Genomic DNA, 16387 nt, shown 5'->3' with positions numbered 1-16387 from the left:
AGTGAGTTAATTTGATCATTATTTTCCATGTAAAATGATTACCATTAAAAACACATTTTGCCAATTGCTGCCAAACGAAAATGACATCCGATGTATACAGAGCTCAGGTCACAACCAATAGCGAGTCACCTGTTTTCTGGGATTGGTCATGTGACATACACAGGCTGAGCCAGGATTTGTCATAACCTGAGGTTTGCTGAAAATATGACTTTCTGAGCCATTCGTTGAGTGGAAATATTCCAAAATAATAAATACACAAGACATATCCAACAGCTTAGTTTGGAAAGGTTGTTTGGTACAAACATAACCAAAGTGAAATGAATCACACGATAAAATAAATCAAGCCAACATTCCACTGAATGTTACGAAGGTGTGAATCATGAAAAGAAATGATCACCAAGGGGCTCAATAAAGAAACAAAATCCAACAGCTGAGATTTTGCAGTACATTGATGCTATATGCAATAATTGTACGATGCCAGCAACAGGACAATTAGCCAGCATTGTATTTTATTTTCTTTATACAAAAACATACATTACATAGAATCTGCTATGAATCAAAATCAACATGCGGCTATTTTATCGCAAAAACATAAACAACGGAATCCAACGTATTGCATGGATGTAAACAGCGTTGACACCACAATGCAGCAATTAGGCTCATTTTACTTGACGGTCTGTAACTGAAGCTTAAGTCCATAGAAAGCTGAAAGGGAGGTGTCAAGGCAGGTTGTAGTCAAAGATCTTGTTGCTAACTCTTTCTGAACTTAGAACCACAACGCAGGTGAAACATAACCCGCATTGTCATTCGTTCTTTGTTGTCGGTAACTACCCAGTCTTCGGAGCATCGGCCACTCAACCAACTTAGACTTACTCAACTATAAATTGGGGTTAAATCTTTTCAACATAGTTACCAGGGAAGAGACCTTCTTTTCCTCGAATTCTACCAGTCCACCATCCTGATGGATCTGTTTGATGAAAACAACACACAACTAATCAGTACAGCTCAAATACACATCACTTCAAAACGTTGGGGATATTGGGCTTTTGGGGGAAAGGTCAGGATGAATCGAAAATCTATTTCAACATTTACAGCCGGGTGAAAGTAACCTCTCTTCTCTTTAACTTCAGCTTCTCTTTGCATTTTAACGCACACGTCCAGCTATTCAAGTAAAAGCCCAATATTCCCGACATCTCGTAAGCGGTGCGGATAACATTTTGGCACTCTCCATGGTCCATTCTAACGGTCCACGCACCTTCTTTAACAAGGTCAAACACATCATTGAACTCGAAGCTGATCTCATCAGTGTCCTGGCCAATGTATTGATACAAGGCCCGACAGCGGGGTCCCTGAGGGCGTGGCTGAGGTTTGGGAGCGGGAGGGGGCCGCTGACCGATGCTCTGCTTCCTTTGTTTCCTATGATGGTGAAAGAGCGACAAACTCACTGCAACGCTGTGTCTCGATGTAAGGTTTGCATAAATATGGTAGAAAAACGTCAACATTTTTAACATTGAAGTTCAACAGTATCTATTCCATGTACAGTGTATTTCTGGAAATTCGCTTCAGTTGCTCATTAGTGCACTGGAAAAAAAAATGAACGTTTCAATCAAGCAGTTCCATTTTGGGTTGTGATTTACAACCAAGAATAATCATCACAATTTTATTGACAAAATACAATTTGAGGGAAGTGTGTGAAAAGAATGAATATGATTCTACGGTAATTTAATTCATCTTTAGTAATTGATGGCAATTGGTTTCGTTTCATCTCACGATGACATATACATATTTGCCATTCAGTCGTGAAGAGAAATTGTGTTTCTATATTAGTATTGAATACGTTTATCTTTGTATATCAAAAGTAAAAGCTCTATAGCAGGAATGCTCAATAGCGGTCGGCAAGGAAAATAATATTGTTAGATCGCATAACATTGCACAGCATGCAACAAAAAACTTTGTTTACTTTTGCGATTCGTTACAATTGGTTTGATTTTATCTAATGTTGACATATACTTATTTGATATGTAGACTATTTCAAGTTTTCCAACCAGAACAATTGATGACTAAATACATTTTATTGTTCCATATCAGTCTAGGTGTGAGCCTCCTTTTCTTATTTCTGAGTCATCTTACCCTGACATGCCCTCGTCAGGCACGTTAAGGAAGTCCATGTTTCCTTGGTTACTGTGGCTGTGGGTCGGGATCCTGGGAGCTCTCTGGGTGCCCAGTTTGGGCAGGGCCGTTTGAGGAGGTCTGCTCTGTTTATGCGGTGAGGAATACATAATTTCAGAATGTTTGGGTCCTCTGGAGAATTGCGTCGCTCCATTCTCATGTGCTGTGGAAAAGCAAAATAGGTGTGTGACTAATCGCCCAAACTAAGGTAATTTTGTACAGGAAATAATTAGATAGCTATGTACAGCGGTGCCTTTGATTTACAAAACTCATAACTTGCGTCACAAATAATCTTTCTCCATTGAAATGAATGGAAAAGGCATTACTGTAATCCATTCCGCCAAACATTTTCGTAACGTGCAAATCAATAACATAGAAAAATCTTGCCATGCCATCCAACAAAGAGTTGGAATGCTGAAAATAATGGACTCAGGCAAGACAGGCTTGTTTGACTGAGCACAAATCATATACCGATACTTCCAGGAAGGCATGACTCATTTTGTTGCACAAAGGGCAACAGGTGGATACACAGGTTTATTGTACATTCTGACATTTTTATTTCCAAATAGTTTAAGAGACATAACTATACAAATGGAGTGTGGTGGAACGACACTCTGTTTTAAGTCCTCCCCCCCTGCCAACAAAATGCTTTGAGCTGGTTAGGGGCTACTTGACTAAAAAAATATTTACACTAAGACAAGTTTCTCGAGTGACTCAGTAATCTGCACTAATACGTGCTATTCACAGAGGATGACAAATAGTTTCCCGTGATTATTTATATTGTCCTGTGTTGCTACACCATTTGTGTCCTAATATCTTTTGCTTACAAGTACCTGTGATTTTGTTAAGACGCCTGTGAGATTCTGATTTGGTTTGGTTAAAGCAAGATATTTTCATTTCAGACTCTTCCCTAACCCTGCTTAGTCTGGTTCCTCACCTAGGACCTGTTTGCCATGGATGACATTACCAGGGGCATAAAGCCCCAGTCAACCTAGCTCCTCCCATCACTGTGACACATAAACTCCTCCACCATGTTAACAGTGTATGTATTATACTGTATGAATGTTTTTCTTAGTTCAGGCTAAAAGACAACCATATGTATAACTGTATTTATCTCAGTAGCCAGCAACTGTATTTAAAATCTTTCTTAAAATTGTCTGTAAAATGGATTTATGATGGTGACAATTTGAATCAGGAAATATTATCAGTATTTAGAATGATAAAATCCTTTCCAAACTGTAAAAAGCTGCAAGTCAATCAGCGCCAAGTATGTGATTTTGCTTAGCCATAGTTCTTGTTAATCATAAATAGTTCCTGTTAATCATAAATGCGGTAATATGCATATTTGTGGGGGCTTTACCTTTGTTGACTCTGTGATTTCGCCCTCCACCACGTGACTGTTGAGCGCCTTTCCTCGTTGGTTCTGAATAAACAAACGCTTAATGTCTTGAATTTACAGTCATGGTGTTATTTTGTCATTATTTATGTGCAGTTACTTACTGGAAGACTTGGGTAGTCCATTCCCTATTGTGATGGTAAGGGTCTTTCCTGTAGATTTGATCTGGGCCTGGTCCCCTATTCCATTCTGGAACACCACCACCCTGGAGCCCCCTCCACCCCAGCCCTCTTTCTTCACTTTGAACTCTAGTCTATGCGGAGAGCAAGTAGAGGTAATAAATGTGATATTTGCAAATAAACCAAATTTTAGTGTTTTCTCTTCACCTGTCAGTAAAAGATATTGCAAGTTTTCTCCTGGTCACGTCCTCGTAACGTTTGGACAACAAGCTGAGGAACTCTGTCTTGAAGTTGGACTCCAGCAGACTGTCGTACTGCGCCTCGTGCAGAATAAAAAAGTCATCCTGTTTTGTACTAGAAAAAAAAAATCATGCCATCAGAATTTCATTGGATACGGCAATAAAAATGTATTAGAATTTAAACAACAGACATTTTATTTCTATGACAGGGAATCACTGAAGTAAAACCTTTGAAAAACCCTTCCAAAATTGTAAATAAGACAGGACAGAGCGGAACACCTAAAAAATTACTTTTGGACTCGACAAGGCTAACTGATTTAACTTCTTTTTTTTTGTTTGAATCCATATAGAAAACTCTTACAGTCATTTTTTAAAGTCAGATTTTAACATTTGGTAAAATAAGGTCATCGCATAATGTTAAAGCAATACATTTGTTTGTCCTTATTGGGTCAAGGTGGGGTATACACAATATCCACCAGCAAACAACCACTGAAAATCACAATTACACATTAACAATTCATACTCATTCATGCACTTAATGTACATACTTTGGGGTATCTGAAAACAACTATTGTTGCATTGTCAATACTCTACCTGAGTGAGATGCCATTTATGCTCCCAAACTCCAGCTTTCGTTTGAGCACTTCCTTTATTTGCCCTTTCTCCGGACCTTTATTTACTTTTTCTCGACCAATCAGGTAGATTCCCTTTGGGGTCAAGATCAAATCTCTCTTGATTGACTAGGATGTGAGAAAAATCAGCAAAGTCGGAAAAAAATGACACTTCTTGCCAGGACTTTTATTACATGGTAACTGTAGGTATTTCCAAATGTTCTAGTAGACTATTCTTTATTATTGGCCAAATGTACAACCAAAGATTCACCTTAAACCTTCGATCAAACTTATTGACAGAGTCTGCGAAGTCAACTCGCTCCCTCTTGGCCAGAAACTGCCTCAACTCAGGCCTTTGCTCCAGACCCAGGTAGTCACCCACAAAGTTTCGGTTGATACTGTTTTTCCTCCGCTCTTTTGAGTTGTAGAGAATGTCTGAAGCTGTTAAATGAGGATATACAAAGAATGCGTGTGTATAACAGCCCCCATTACTGTTGTATAATATTGAAATTATTATACATGCTTGGAATCTTACCTTCTTCTCTCATCTGTTCGTACTTCTTTCTGGCAATATATCTTCTGTAGGCCTTCTGAATTGTTCTGGCAAACGTGTCAAATTTTCTCTCCCTCATCTCCTCAAGCAGAAACAGCTAAAGAGAACACATGGTACACACACACACAGTATTTCAGCATCCTCAGAAGGGAAGCACTGTGGTGACAGGCTCAAAAGTGTGAAGAAATCTCAACATTGCAAATTGTTGAAATGCATGTCAAAAATATTCATCATTACCGATTCGGGGTTTTTCACAAAGACCTTGTTACGGCCCATCTGGTACTGGTCATTATCCATATTAACAGACCGGAGCAGATGAAGGACCCCCTGCTGCTCTGGACCCCTCCAGTGTGGCCATGTCTCAGCAGTCAGGATGGCATACCTGGATGCCAGGTGAGTCGGGAGAACATTTTCAATGGGGTGGCCAGAGTAACAACAATACCGCAGTATTGTATACCGCAGGCCATGTGTGTGTTTGTAGCTCTTTATCATACCATCCACAGCAAATACAACAAATAATTTTAAAGTTTATCAAATAGATCAAGCTGCTGAAAATTATTTCTCAGTGTTGAGGTTGTGCTGGTTGTGTTTCAACCTTACATTAACGACAAGAAAAAAAGACTTTCAGGAAAATGTAGATCTTGGGGCAAAAATATTTGGGCTGCATAGTATTATATGAGCCAATGTATTAGGTGCAGTGGCACCTCTGTTTTCAACATCCTCCCATTTATACACTGCCCAGCTCCATCTTTTTGTTATTTTTAATGAGCCCACGTCGTATATCATTTTGAGTATATGCTGAGGGCTGCTGTAGAATGGATGACGGGCCACAAAGCGTCCCCTGAGCCACAGGTTGGACAACTTTGCATGAAGAGGAAGAGTAGCTTGGGCACCATGAAGCGGCGCAGAACTAAATACTTATTTTCAAACTATATTTCCTAAACCGAGCTAGTTGTAAAGGGTCTTTTTCAAACCTTTGCAGGAATTTGGTGAAGACTCTGCGGTATGCAAAGCCGGCCCTCCGTACACGGATGTTTTCTCGTAGTCCAAGGTATTCCACCTGATGCTTAACCCTGAAAGTACATAAAAAGAAACCACATTGGAAATAATAACAATTGTGAAAGTTTGTAGTTTACATTACTAACCTGCTCTCCTCCCAGTCTTTGGGCCTTTTCGTCTCATTTGGTTTTATGCAGCGAATGTAATGAGGAGTACACTTCATGAGCGTGTTCACAAGGTCATTCGCTTGTCTCTGAATGAAGAGTATAAGTATAGACCTGATTAAAAATATAATTTCGCCTTGTGTTTGGTTTGACAAGTCATTCCCACCTTGATTTTGGATCCTGCTGTACTTGGCCTACTTTTCTTGTCTGTGTTAAGGTTTTCAGGGAACAGATAGCGGATGAAGTCACTGTTGAGGCCAGAAACAATATTTATGACATTTTTTTTGGCCAAAATTCTATGTGACTCTGTCATGAGCGTGGCTATATTGATGGGGGAGACTTACTGATGACTGCTTTGCATGAGCTCAATAAGATCAGGGAACAGTACGTCACGGTTTCGCTCACAGAAGCCGTTGATATCATAAGACACCTGAAGCAAAAAGACAGTGTAACAACTCAGGTGATACTTAAATGTAAATAATATTCAAGGAAAACATTACAAGGTCGCCTGCAGTGGTCTGCGTTCTACTGAACGCCATTTTAGTTTAAATCTGAAATATTCTTAGACCTCCTTGGTCAGCTTGAAGTGAAAGTAGAGTCTCAGACAGACGACTGGTATCGCTGCTACCGGAGAGCCCGTCTGTCTAATTGGTTCCTGTCAGAATAAGTACCTTTCCAGCATAGTGATGTATAACAAAGCCGGAGTTCCAGCTGTTGAAATGCTCGTGTGTTCCCACGGCAGCCTGCAGTTTTTGCAGCAGAGTGACATCTGCGCCCTCGCTTTTGGCGTGCATGGTGGCACACACATCATCCAACACGCTCATCACACCTGGAGGGTTCTGAAAGGAGTAGACACGGTAGATTCGTGCAACAACACTTGAAGTTTAAAAAACTATTATTTTTTGTGTTGTTGCTGGTAACGTTGGATTAAATTAAGCATCGATTATTTCAGAAGCCTACCAGTTTGTTTTCAATGAGGTCACATACAATCTTGTTATTAAAGTATTGAATCGGTGTCCACTTGATGCCCTCCTGAACGTACTCCTCCTGTAGAGTGATAAGATTTGAGGGGACATGTTTTGCAAAAGGGCATTACTGCAATTGGATAAAATGATTATGATTATGAATTTTTACATTTTATAGTGAACACAATCAAAACCACAAACCAGTACAATAAAAATCAATTGTAAAAAAAATGTTTTAACTGCTTGTAAACCAACGCTTATGAAAGAAGCAGCTCGTTTCACAACTTTCTCATCTCATCAAGGCTTTCTCATCTTTAGTTTTTAAGATATTAGGATAATAAAAGGCGCGCTTTTCAGGAAAAACTGGACTGTTTTTGTATGTATTGGTGGAACAGTTAGTGAAGCAATTAGGATGTGCATTAGGTGAGTGCGATGTTATTTATTGAAAGTTTTAATATTAGTATTCCCTTTCTCTTCTTTAATGCAACACGTTGGCTTCTCGAGGATAGAAATCAGATATTTATGTGATGCATCTGCTGTATGATTGCTGTATGTCATCAAAAGCCAAAATGTGGTGACCACACGTGCGGGAGAAAGTGCTTAGGATGCGTAGAGTCTACAGTCAATTATCTGTGCAAAGTTATTTTTTGGTAATAATTTGTGCGTCATTAAGAGGTGGGTTAGGTCACTAAATAATCATTGAAGGCCCAGGTCCGAAACTCACCACCCGCCAATATAAACAGCAGTATGTTACCCACCTGCTCTGCCTTCAGAGTCAATTCAATGAAGATTTGTTGTAGCTTCTCATTGACAAAATTGATACAGAATTGTTCAAATCCATTTCTCTGAAAAAAGATCAATGATCATGAAAATGTAAAGTCGTGCCATGTATCACACATTTTATATTTTGCCGCCTAGACTTATCAATAGAGCAGTCCAAGGTGGTATTTACCTGGAAAATCTCAAATCCGTAAATGTCAAGCACCCCAATGCTAAATTCTTCATGCGGTTTCTGGATGGCTTTATTGATGGCCTGCATATGGCAGAAGAACAGATCAAACAGAATCGTAAGAATCATCATCCAGTGTGTAATCGACGCTCCGTTAAGTGTTCCGACCTCCACCAGGTAGTCGAAGACGCGTGCATAGAGTGCTTTGGCCAGGGCGTCTCTTGTGTAGTTCGCCTGCTCCTGGTTCAGGGTCACGTTGATGGACTCTGACTTCCCTCCCCACTTTGAGTCCATTTGACGGCTGGTCAGCTTCTCCTGCAGACGGTTGGGGTCCACCGCGAGAAGGTAGGCTGGGAAGGCGAGCACTGCAATGAAAGCAAACAGAAGGCATCTACATGAGTTGTTGTAACACACAAAAATGTGCATGTGCCATCAGTAAAAGATTAGGAATGGAATCTAATTGGAATTACATAGGATTTGGCAGTGAGTGGCCCCTATCCACTTTCTATACCACTTGGCAGAATTGCAGATGAGGTATACAGCAAATTTTATTCAACAAAACAATATATATGGTTCCAGAGTAAAATTTACACTTAAATTTACATTTACAGGGAGGTAAGACAATCGTAGCTCACGATTTGTCAGGTGTCATTTGCAAGCTGAGCTGTGATTCGTTATTTCCTGAGCCATGAGCAACTGTGCTCTCATTTTTAGTTCGCAGCAAGTGGGAAAAAGATCATTCGCTGAGATTTTTTTTCCAATATATTTCCTTTTTTTTTTTTTTTAAATCATTTGAATCCTATTCTAAATATTGGTTTTTGGCCACCCGCGGAAAATTTTTGAGTCCTGTGATTTTTTTTTTGTCATTTTTACATGCATGAAGCATGCTTGCACTCCAAGATATCTGTCATTGATATTTTATTTTAACTGCATGTATACAGTTGAATTTATATAAAGCCTTGACTAGTCAACTGGCACCCCAGCCACCCCGTAGAAAAATGTCTGGCTACTCCCCTGCCCAAGGGCTGGAGCGCGTAACAGATATCTATCAAAAGAAAGAGCACAGTGATAATTATCTGCCAAATCATTGTTAACAATTATTGTCCGAGTCTTGACATCATTAACTCATTGGCTGCCATCGATGGCTATAGATGTCCGTGTTTGTTTTTGGGCGAGCAGTGAATGAGATCATTATTCTACAAGTCTATATGTCGCTAGTACGCTCCAAGAATAGAAAAGCTATACTTGCATTAAACAAATAATACCACCATTTAACAACATATACTAACTAGGTAAAGTATAGTTGGTGTGTAAATGATCGGTAGTCAACATTAATGGCAGAAAGAGTGGGCCCAAAAACGCAATTTTGTTGAAGGCCCCACAGAGGCATAGTCTGGTTCTTCCCAATTATGCTGACATGCTAATCACTCATCCACTGTGCAGCTTATGAGTGACCACTCTGGTTGTCGTCAACATCCATTTTTGTTGCGACGCAACAACCACAGACAAACACGCGCTGGTGTGTTCTCATTTACTCACATCCCACTGAGGAATGAACGAGCCAATTATCTATTCCCAGAGGGACCGTATGTGCACTTGCATGAATGATGCATGAGCAGGCGTGTGTGCGCATGTACACTGTCGGCGAATGCCACTCACAGTCCATGCTCTCCACCTGCCCGTAATTTCCTGCCTCGATGAAGCTGATGTTCCCAAGGTGCAGGATGCCGGCAACGATCTGGAGCACCTGGGCCCGGATGTCACAAGGGATCCCAATCACCTGCATGGCCTCCTGGAGACCACACACCAATAATGAGGGTGCCACTTTGGGGCCGTGTTATCTATTAGCATCAGGACCAGCCACAACATTATGTACATAAGCACATTCTGATAAGATCCAATACAAGATTTGCAGTTACAAAGCCAGCAGTTTGCTACTTACAGTATTTTTATTTTTTATTAATTAAGTTTACTACTTAATTAAATGTAACAGATTTATAATGCAACCAATAGTTTGAAAATGTTATCAACATTTTTATTTGGATTTGTTTCCAGAAGACAAGCATATGTGATAAATATAGATATATCAGATATTTACATTTAAATGATACCAAGTGTTTGGAGCATCTCATTATTCTGATGTTGTTTTACTTTTGTAGAAGCTGACTTATTCCCCGTGCAATATGTACCATTGTCTCATGGAAGTCCTTGCTGTCATTGGTTCCATCCACTTTGTAGGTTCCAGACTGGTTGAGGTAGAAGTAGTAGTCCGGAGTCATGAGGCCGAGGGCTTCCTTTTGCTGAGCACTGGCGCCCTCTATCAGCTGGAAGGCGCCAATGCAATGAACGACAAAATCATGTTTGATTTGCATAAGAGGAAGTTAAGCATGAGAACATGTGGCTTCATGTGGTCATACATGCCCTTCACCCAACCTGATAATAAACGTGGAAATTTCTTTCGCTGTCATTCTGGCTCACCACCCTTGACTTCTCAAGCAGAAAGTTTGAGATTTTGCCCCCGTCAGGCTCTCCTCCTCTGCTGAACTGAATCTCAAAGTATTTCCCCTGACAGATGCATGACACAGGACAAAGACTCAGTCAGATATTTTTCTCATGCAAATATTCTAATAAACAACAAAATCAGGCAAAATTATGAATGGCCACAAGGGACGTAATTGAGAATTGCAGTATCTCTCACGCACACTAATGAAACACTCCCATACACATTGGTGCTACTTTTTCCTCACATGTGCCTCTTGAATGCTCTCATATGCAAGTAAAACATACAAAATACCTTTCTCATATACTGAAACCCCTTTCCATAATACAGTATAATGAAATGTTTCTTTCAGAAGTGTGGATAAGAGTGTTTCAATGCCGTTTATGAGAACATTTATGTAAAGTATGAAGCATTTCAGTTGTGTTAGAGCTTTTCAGTAGTTTATGTAAATGAAAATAATTCATCAGTGTTTGTGAAAGCATTTTAGTAGTGTTTAGTAGCGTGCCTCGGACTGTTTCAGTAACATGAGTTAATGAGTGTGTACTATTTTTGGACATGGTGATAGCATTTCCCTAATGTATGAGAGCATTTCAGCATAGTGTTTTAAGAGTGATTGTGTCTATGAGAGCATCTGAGTGGTGTGAGCTCATTTAAGTAGCGAATATGAGAGCTTAAGTGGTTACCAATGTATTTTAGTGTTTTATGGTGTATATATGAGAGTGTTTCAGTAGTGTTACGCATATTTCAGAAGAGCATTTCAGAATTGCGAATGACAGCTTTAATGGGTACTAATGATGAATACAAGTGTGTTGTGGTGTATATGACATTGTTTCAGTAGTATGAGAGAGAGAGTTTCAGTAGTGTGTACGAGAACTTCACTGGTTACAAATTATTGCTATAACTTATATCCATAATTTGTAAACAGTGACGCTCTCATACACATAGACATAAACACTTACATAAGTGTGTTATAGTGCATATGAAATTGTTTCAATGCTATGACAGAGAATTTCAGCATTGTGTATGAGTGTTTGTTACTAATTATGAATATAGGTTTACACAATCTCATACAGATTTATGTTATATACTGTAAGTATGTTAGTGTATGTGAGCGTGTTTCTGTTTCACTAGTGGAAAGAAGCATTTCAGAAGTGTGTATGTCATTTCAGAAATGTAGGTTTTATGAGAGTCATGTAGAAGAGCATTTCAGTGTTTGAGAACAGTCAAACATATTATGAGCAAGGTAAAAAATGTAATAGCGTACATTGAAGACATTTTCATTTTGTGGGTGTGGGTGGTGTAACCTTGCATTATGTTCCTCATAAGCCCTCATTGAAGAGCCCCGACTTCATTTAATTACACTGAATTCTTCTCATGATGAGTCAGAGCAAAACCATTTTGGGTAGCTGTTGGGTAGCTACATTAACCACATGTACACACAGCTTTGTCTTGTTGGTGAAAGTTGCACCAAGCATGCAAATAGGTTTGCACTAAACATTTCCTGCATTTACAATACCTGATGAAAGTAACCAGTATGCATTTTGCTAATGTGACAAGAACCAATGTCATTTCATGTTGTACAAGTATGCTTTGTGTTTACAGGGTTTCTGACTATGAGGTCAAGTATATGATGGCTTTGCCTGAAAAAATCACATTAACAAAGTCAAAATTATGGAGAACCTTCAACTGCTCTGAAAACATCAATTGGAATGAAATTTGGTGGCGCGCGCACCTCTGCCAATGCCAACAAAAGTGGTGTGTAAAGATGTGTACCTTTTTTGGTCAAACTGCAATGTGGCTAGTATTTCTTTCACAGAGGTTTTTTTTTAAAAAATATGTGAAATATTTTTGTTTGATCGATAAACAGTGTTATGGATGGACAGAAACATTTTAAAGCTGAGGTGGGGGCCTACACATATTTCACCCTACTGCAAATTTCCATGTACGTCTGTCTGTAGTCTCTGTGTAAGCTTGCTAACTACATAAACAATTATTCAAATCAACACTTCTGAACATCATTAGTCAGTAAATATTAATCTTTACATGAATTTCACATTTTTCACCCAGCCAAAAAGCATTCGTTTTTAATGAAAAAATCATCTAACCCAAAAGAGTCACAATTTCATATTCAGTATGCAATTCACCACTATTTATTCATTTATTCAGTGATTCACAGGATTCCAATTGCAACATGCTTAAAAAAAATGCATGCTATTCAGGCTACATTTTACACATTAATAAAAAAAGAAATACAAATTCTAAACTTTCCCTGCAAAAATTCAATATTATTTTTCAGGGAGAAACTCGACAGATTTCGTTCTTATTTAAATATTGTATTATTCACTCATTCAATTCAATTACTTTAGGACTTGGTTAATTATGGCAGCATAGAGCATATCTAGGGCGAATGAGATTGCATTTTTTGTAACGTCTTATTTTGATGATCAAGGATGTCATTGATCGGCAAGCTATGACATTACAACCGATCACCATGTTCTTATAAAAAGGAAACTAGGTTGGTCTGATCCAGCTGATCTGATCAAATTTGTCAGACTGCAGACAACAGGGGATGTACAGTATGAGGAAAAATAATGTAGCATATACAGTAAAATAATGCACAATTTTACTCACAAAGCGGCTAGAATTATTGTTGCGGACAGTTTTGGCGTTACCAAACGCTTCTAGTAGAGGATTTGATTGCAGGATGATGTCTTTTACATGCTGCGAACAAATTGAGAAGACAATTACAAGACTTGAATGAGCATGCGACATCCTGCAAGGATGTCAAATTGAAGGCAATGTTCCTACCTGAACTTTTGCTCCTCCTCCTGATACTTTGGATATGTAGCCCATGATGTACTTGGCAGCCACAGTCTTTCCTGCACCACTCTCACCACTAACACAACACAAAATAATAATATAGGACACGCAAAGAAACATACTCTTGACATAAACATGGTGGTCACCTGATAATGACACATTGATTTTCTCCTTCTATCATCATGTTTCTGTACATGTTGTCAGTCAAGGCATAGATGTGGGGTGGATTCTCATACTGGGCCTAAACACACGCAAGGTGATCGTGAGTTCAGGCGGAAGAAATATATTTTTACTTGTGACATGTAAATGTGGCCAACTCACTGCTCCTTGGTAGAGTTCAATTTCCCTGTCTGAGAAGTAGGGCATCTGTTTGAATGGGTTGACTGATATCAACACTGGGCCAATATAAGTCTGTGCAGAATAGTTAAGAAGCACATTGAGAGCAGTTACATTCTTCAAAAAGCCAAAGCTTGTGTGTGCTCTTTATTATTACTTTTTATTATTATTATTATCATTATTATTTGCAATAAAAAGATACAAAAATGTAGTCGTCCATATATCGTTTCTTGAGATTTTCCACAATGCCGTCCTCTGTGATCTTGGACAACAGGACCATGTCGTCCACTCCGCTTTGCTTCACATTTTGACTCTGCCAGTGGTACTTTGCCTTAACCATAGAACACACGAAAACATCAAGACTATTATATTGTATTCATATTTACAAAAAAGTGGAAAGGTTACGGTTGAGGCATTTTATATGGTTGCTGGAAGACATTATTTATGCTTGCAGGTTTTAAACCCAAAGAAAGTGAAAATCATTGGAGAGGAATTTATCGGCTGGAGTGGAAAAGGCTCAAAACAACTCTTGGCTTGAAAACAGACCCACAGTTGTCTTCAGCTTTATTCGAAAGAGAAAAGGAGCTAAAATATTCGTGACAGATAAAATACTTTAGCCGTAGGCGATGCGTTCTATCAAGCATGCAGTTACGCGTAGAGCCTGAGGATGTCGTCGTTTTACAAAAGTTTGAACATTGATGCATGTATTATTATACAGTACTGTATACATTTTTTGTACCACATTAAATTTCTTCAAATCAATTTTTTGTTTTATTTGTGTAGCACATTATTATTCCAAGTATTTGCAATGAAAGGCACATGATTATAATAAGATATATAAAAAAACTAGGGCATATTATAGCAATCGATTACACGACACTACTAGTGTCTATTTTGATCTAGTCACTAGATCAAATAGTGTAAAAGGAATATCTTGCAAAAGAAGTTACCAACGAAAAAGGAAAAGAAAAAACAACCCTCAAATTAAAATTTCTGACCGAATTTCTGTCAGTCACCTTAACCTCATTTTTGCTTTAAACAATTTAGCTTTTATACTGGCTTAGATTTTACAGCTACAAAGATTGGTGGCTGTAGGCACACATATTCAAGTCTAATTACACATATACACTTCATGTCAAATATTCATGTCAAATTAATCTGCATATTGTTTCCCATTCACACTTATTTTCATTTTTTTTATAAGAGCGCTGCTAAAAAACCCTTTAAGATACGGACACTGAGTATGTGAAGACGTGAGTATGAGGAAGTGTTGTACAAGAAACTATAGGCCTCACTCGTCTTCCACTTCCCCCTCTGACACCTCATTGCAGCTTCCTGTGAAACTTGGCAGAAATTTTCAACACGGCGTCTTCCTGCATCTCACTATGTGATTTAAACAGTACATATTACAAGAGTTTGAGATATTTTGCTGAACCTTTCAGCGTGCATGACACATAGTGACACTGCAAAATGAAATTTAGGTTGGGAAAATGATCAAGATACTAATCAGGACATACTCCTTGCCAGGAAAAGCACAGTGACTTTCAGAAATAAAAAAAATGTTCATTAAGACATTCAGCTGGTCCATTTCTGACTCCATGTTTAATTTCAGAGGCAAATCAAATTTGACTATACATTTGATCACAAATGAAACGCATCCAATATTTTAAACATTCAGAAGTCAATTGCATTATTTCACTTCACCAATCACTCAAAACTTATCGGGGAAAAAAAACAACAACAATGTAACACTGCAAGATATCACACAATCATTTTGAATGAAACCAGAAGGGTATAAAAAGGAGTGAGCGCTCAACAAAGTGAAAACAAAGTAAAAACAAAGTGAGGTACAGTACCATTGTGCCAGTGGGCTGCTCCTGCCCCGCTTCAGGTGCACACTCCTCAGTGAGTGCAGCCGGGCTAAAAATGATCAGATGGCCATCACGCAGCAAGAGAGGTCAGAGGCACCTTCCGCCTAAGATACATCAAATGGAGTTGTTCCTCATCCAGCCACAGACGCTGAATGTGAAACAAGAACTGCTCGAGGGTGACATGCACACGACGTTGCACACACTTACCAAACGAACGAAAGTTGGGACTTCTCCATTTTCTGTCACACAGCAATTCATTGGCCAAACGTTGCTATGAGCTAGCTAGCGGGCCTGCAAAATCACCGATTCAGGAGGTATGCTTATCTTTGAATCTTGTGAAACCATGGTACTTGAGTTGTGCTCAGCCAGCTCCACCCAAGCAGTGATTACTTCATGTTGTTTGTGTCATCAGTGCTCGCTTGCATTCAACGCTACACGAACTGATACAGGTAAAGTCCTACATAAAAATGCTGCATTTTTTCCTGGGAGTAGGCGACTGCGCACTGGATACCATTAAGATTGCTTTTACTTTTTTTGTTTTCTACTGAAAATGAATGAGCAATTCATACAAACAGGAAATATTTATTTGGGGGGAAAACTGAGCTAGGTGACACAAAGTGTGTTCCTATCGTGTGTGAACACAATATTCAATGAAGCAATGTGTGTTAAACGGAAGACATTTCATTTATAAATAAT

The 16387-nt window shown here is 38.9% G+C and overlaps 1 protein-coding gene across 1 annotated transcript; it reads right to left on the bottom strand.

The window, feature by feature from the left end:
• Positions 1–488: 488 nt before the first annotated feature.
• On the bottom strand, positions 489–16153 carry myo1f (myosin IF). Its single transcript, XM_088425298.1, has 29 exons — positions 15899–16153; positions 15677–15795; positions 14023–14151; positions 13806–13895; positions 13631–13725; positions 13473–13560; positions 13296–13385; positions 10598–10729; positions 10354–10488; positions 9824–9956; positions 8333–8529; positions 8168–8248; positions 7974–8060; positions 7211–7297; positions 6922–7089; positions 6595–6680; positions 6417–6498; positions 6233–6339; positions 6062–6160; positions 5325–5469; positions 5070–5184; positions 4806–4975; positions 4518–4663; positions 3892–4038; positions 3670–3818; positions 3530–3592; positions 2131–2332; positions 1256–1416; positions 489–967 (listed from the first exon to the last, which is right to left on the bottom strand). The coding sequence occupies exons 2-29, from the start codon at positions 15677–15679 to the stop codon at positions 891–893; spliced, it is 3264 nt and encodes a 1087-aa protein (XP_088281424.1). The 5' UTR covers positions 15680–15795; positions 15899–16153; the 3' UTR covers positions 489–890.
• Between the last annotated feature and the right edge of the window lie 234 nt (positions 16154–16387).

This window comes from Hippichthys cyanospilos, chromosome 10 (assembly GCF_059441005.1).
Source record: "Hippichthys cyanospilos isolate Australia breed blue-spotted pipefish chromosome 10, RoL_Hcya_1.0, whole genome shotgun sequence".
In the NCBI taxonomy this organism is placed as follows: Eukaryota; Metazoa; Chordata; class Actinopteri; order Syngnathiformes; family Syngnathidae; genus Hippichthys; species Hippichthys cyanospilos.
Note: the sequence above shows the minus strand (reverse complement) of the source record. Positions and strands in the feature narration are given on the sequence as shown.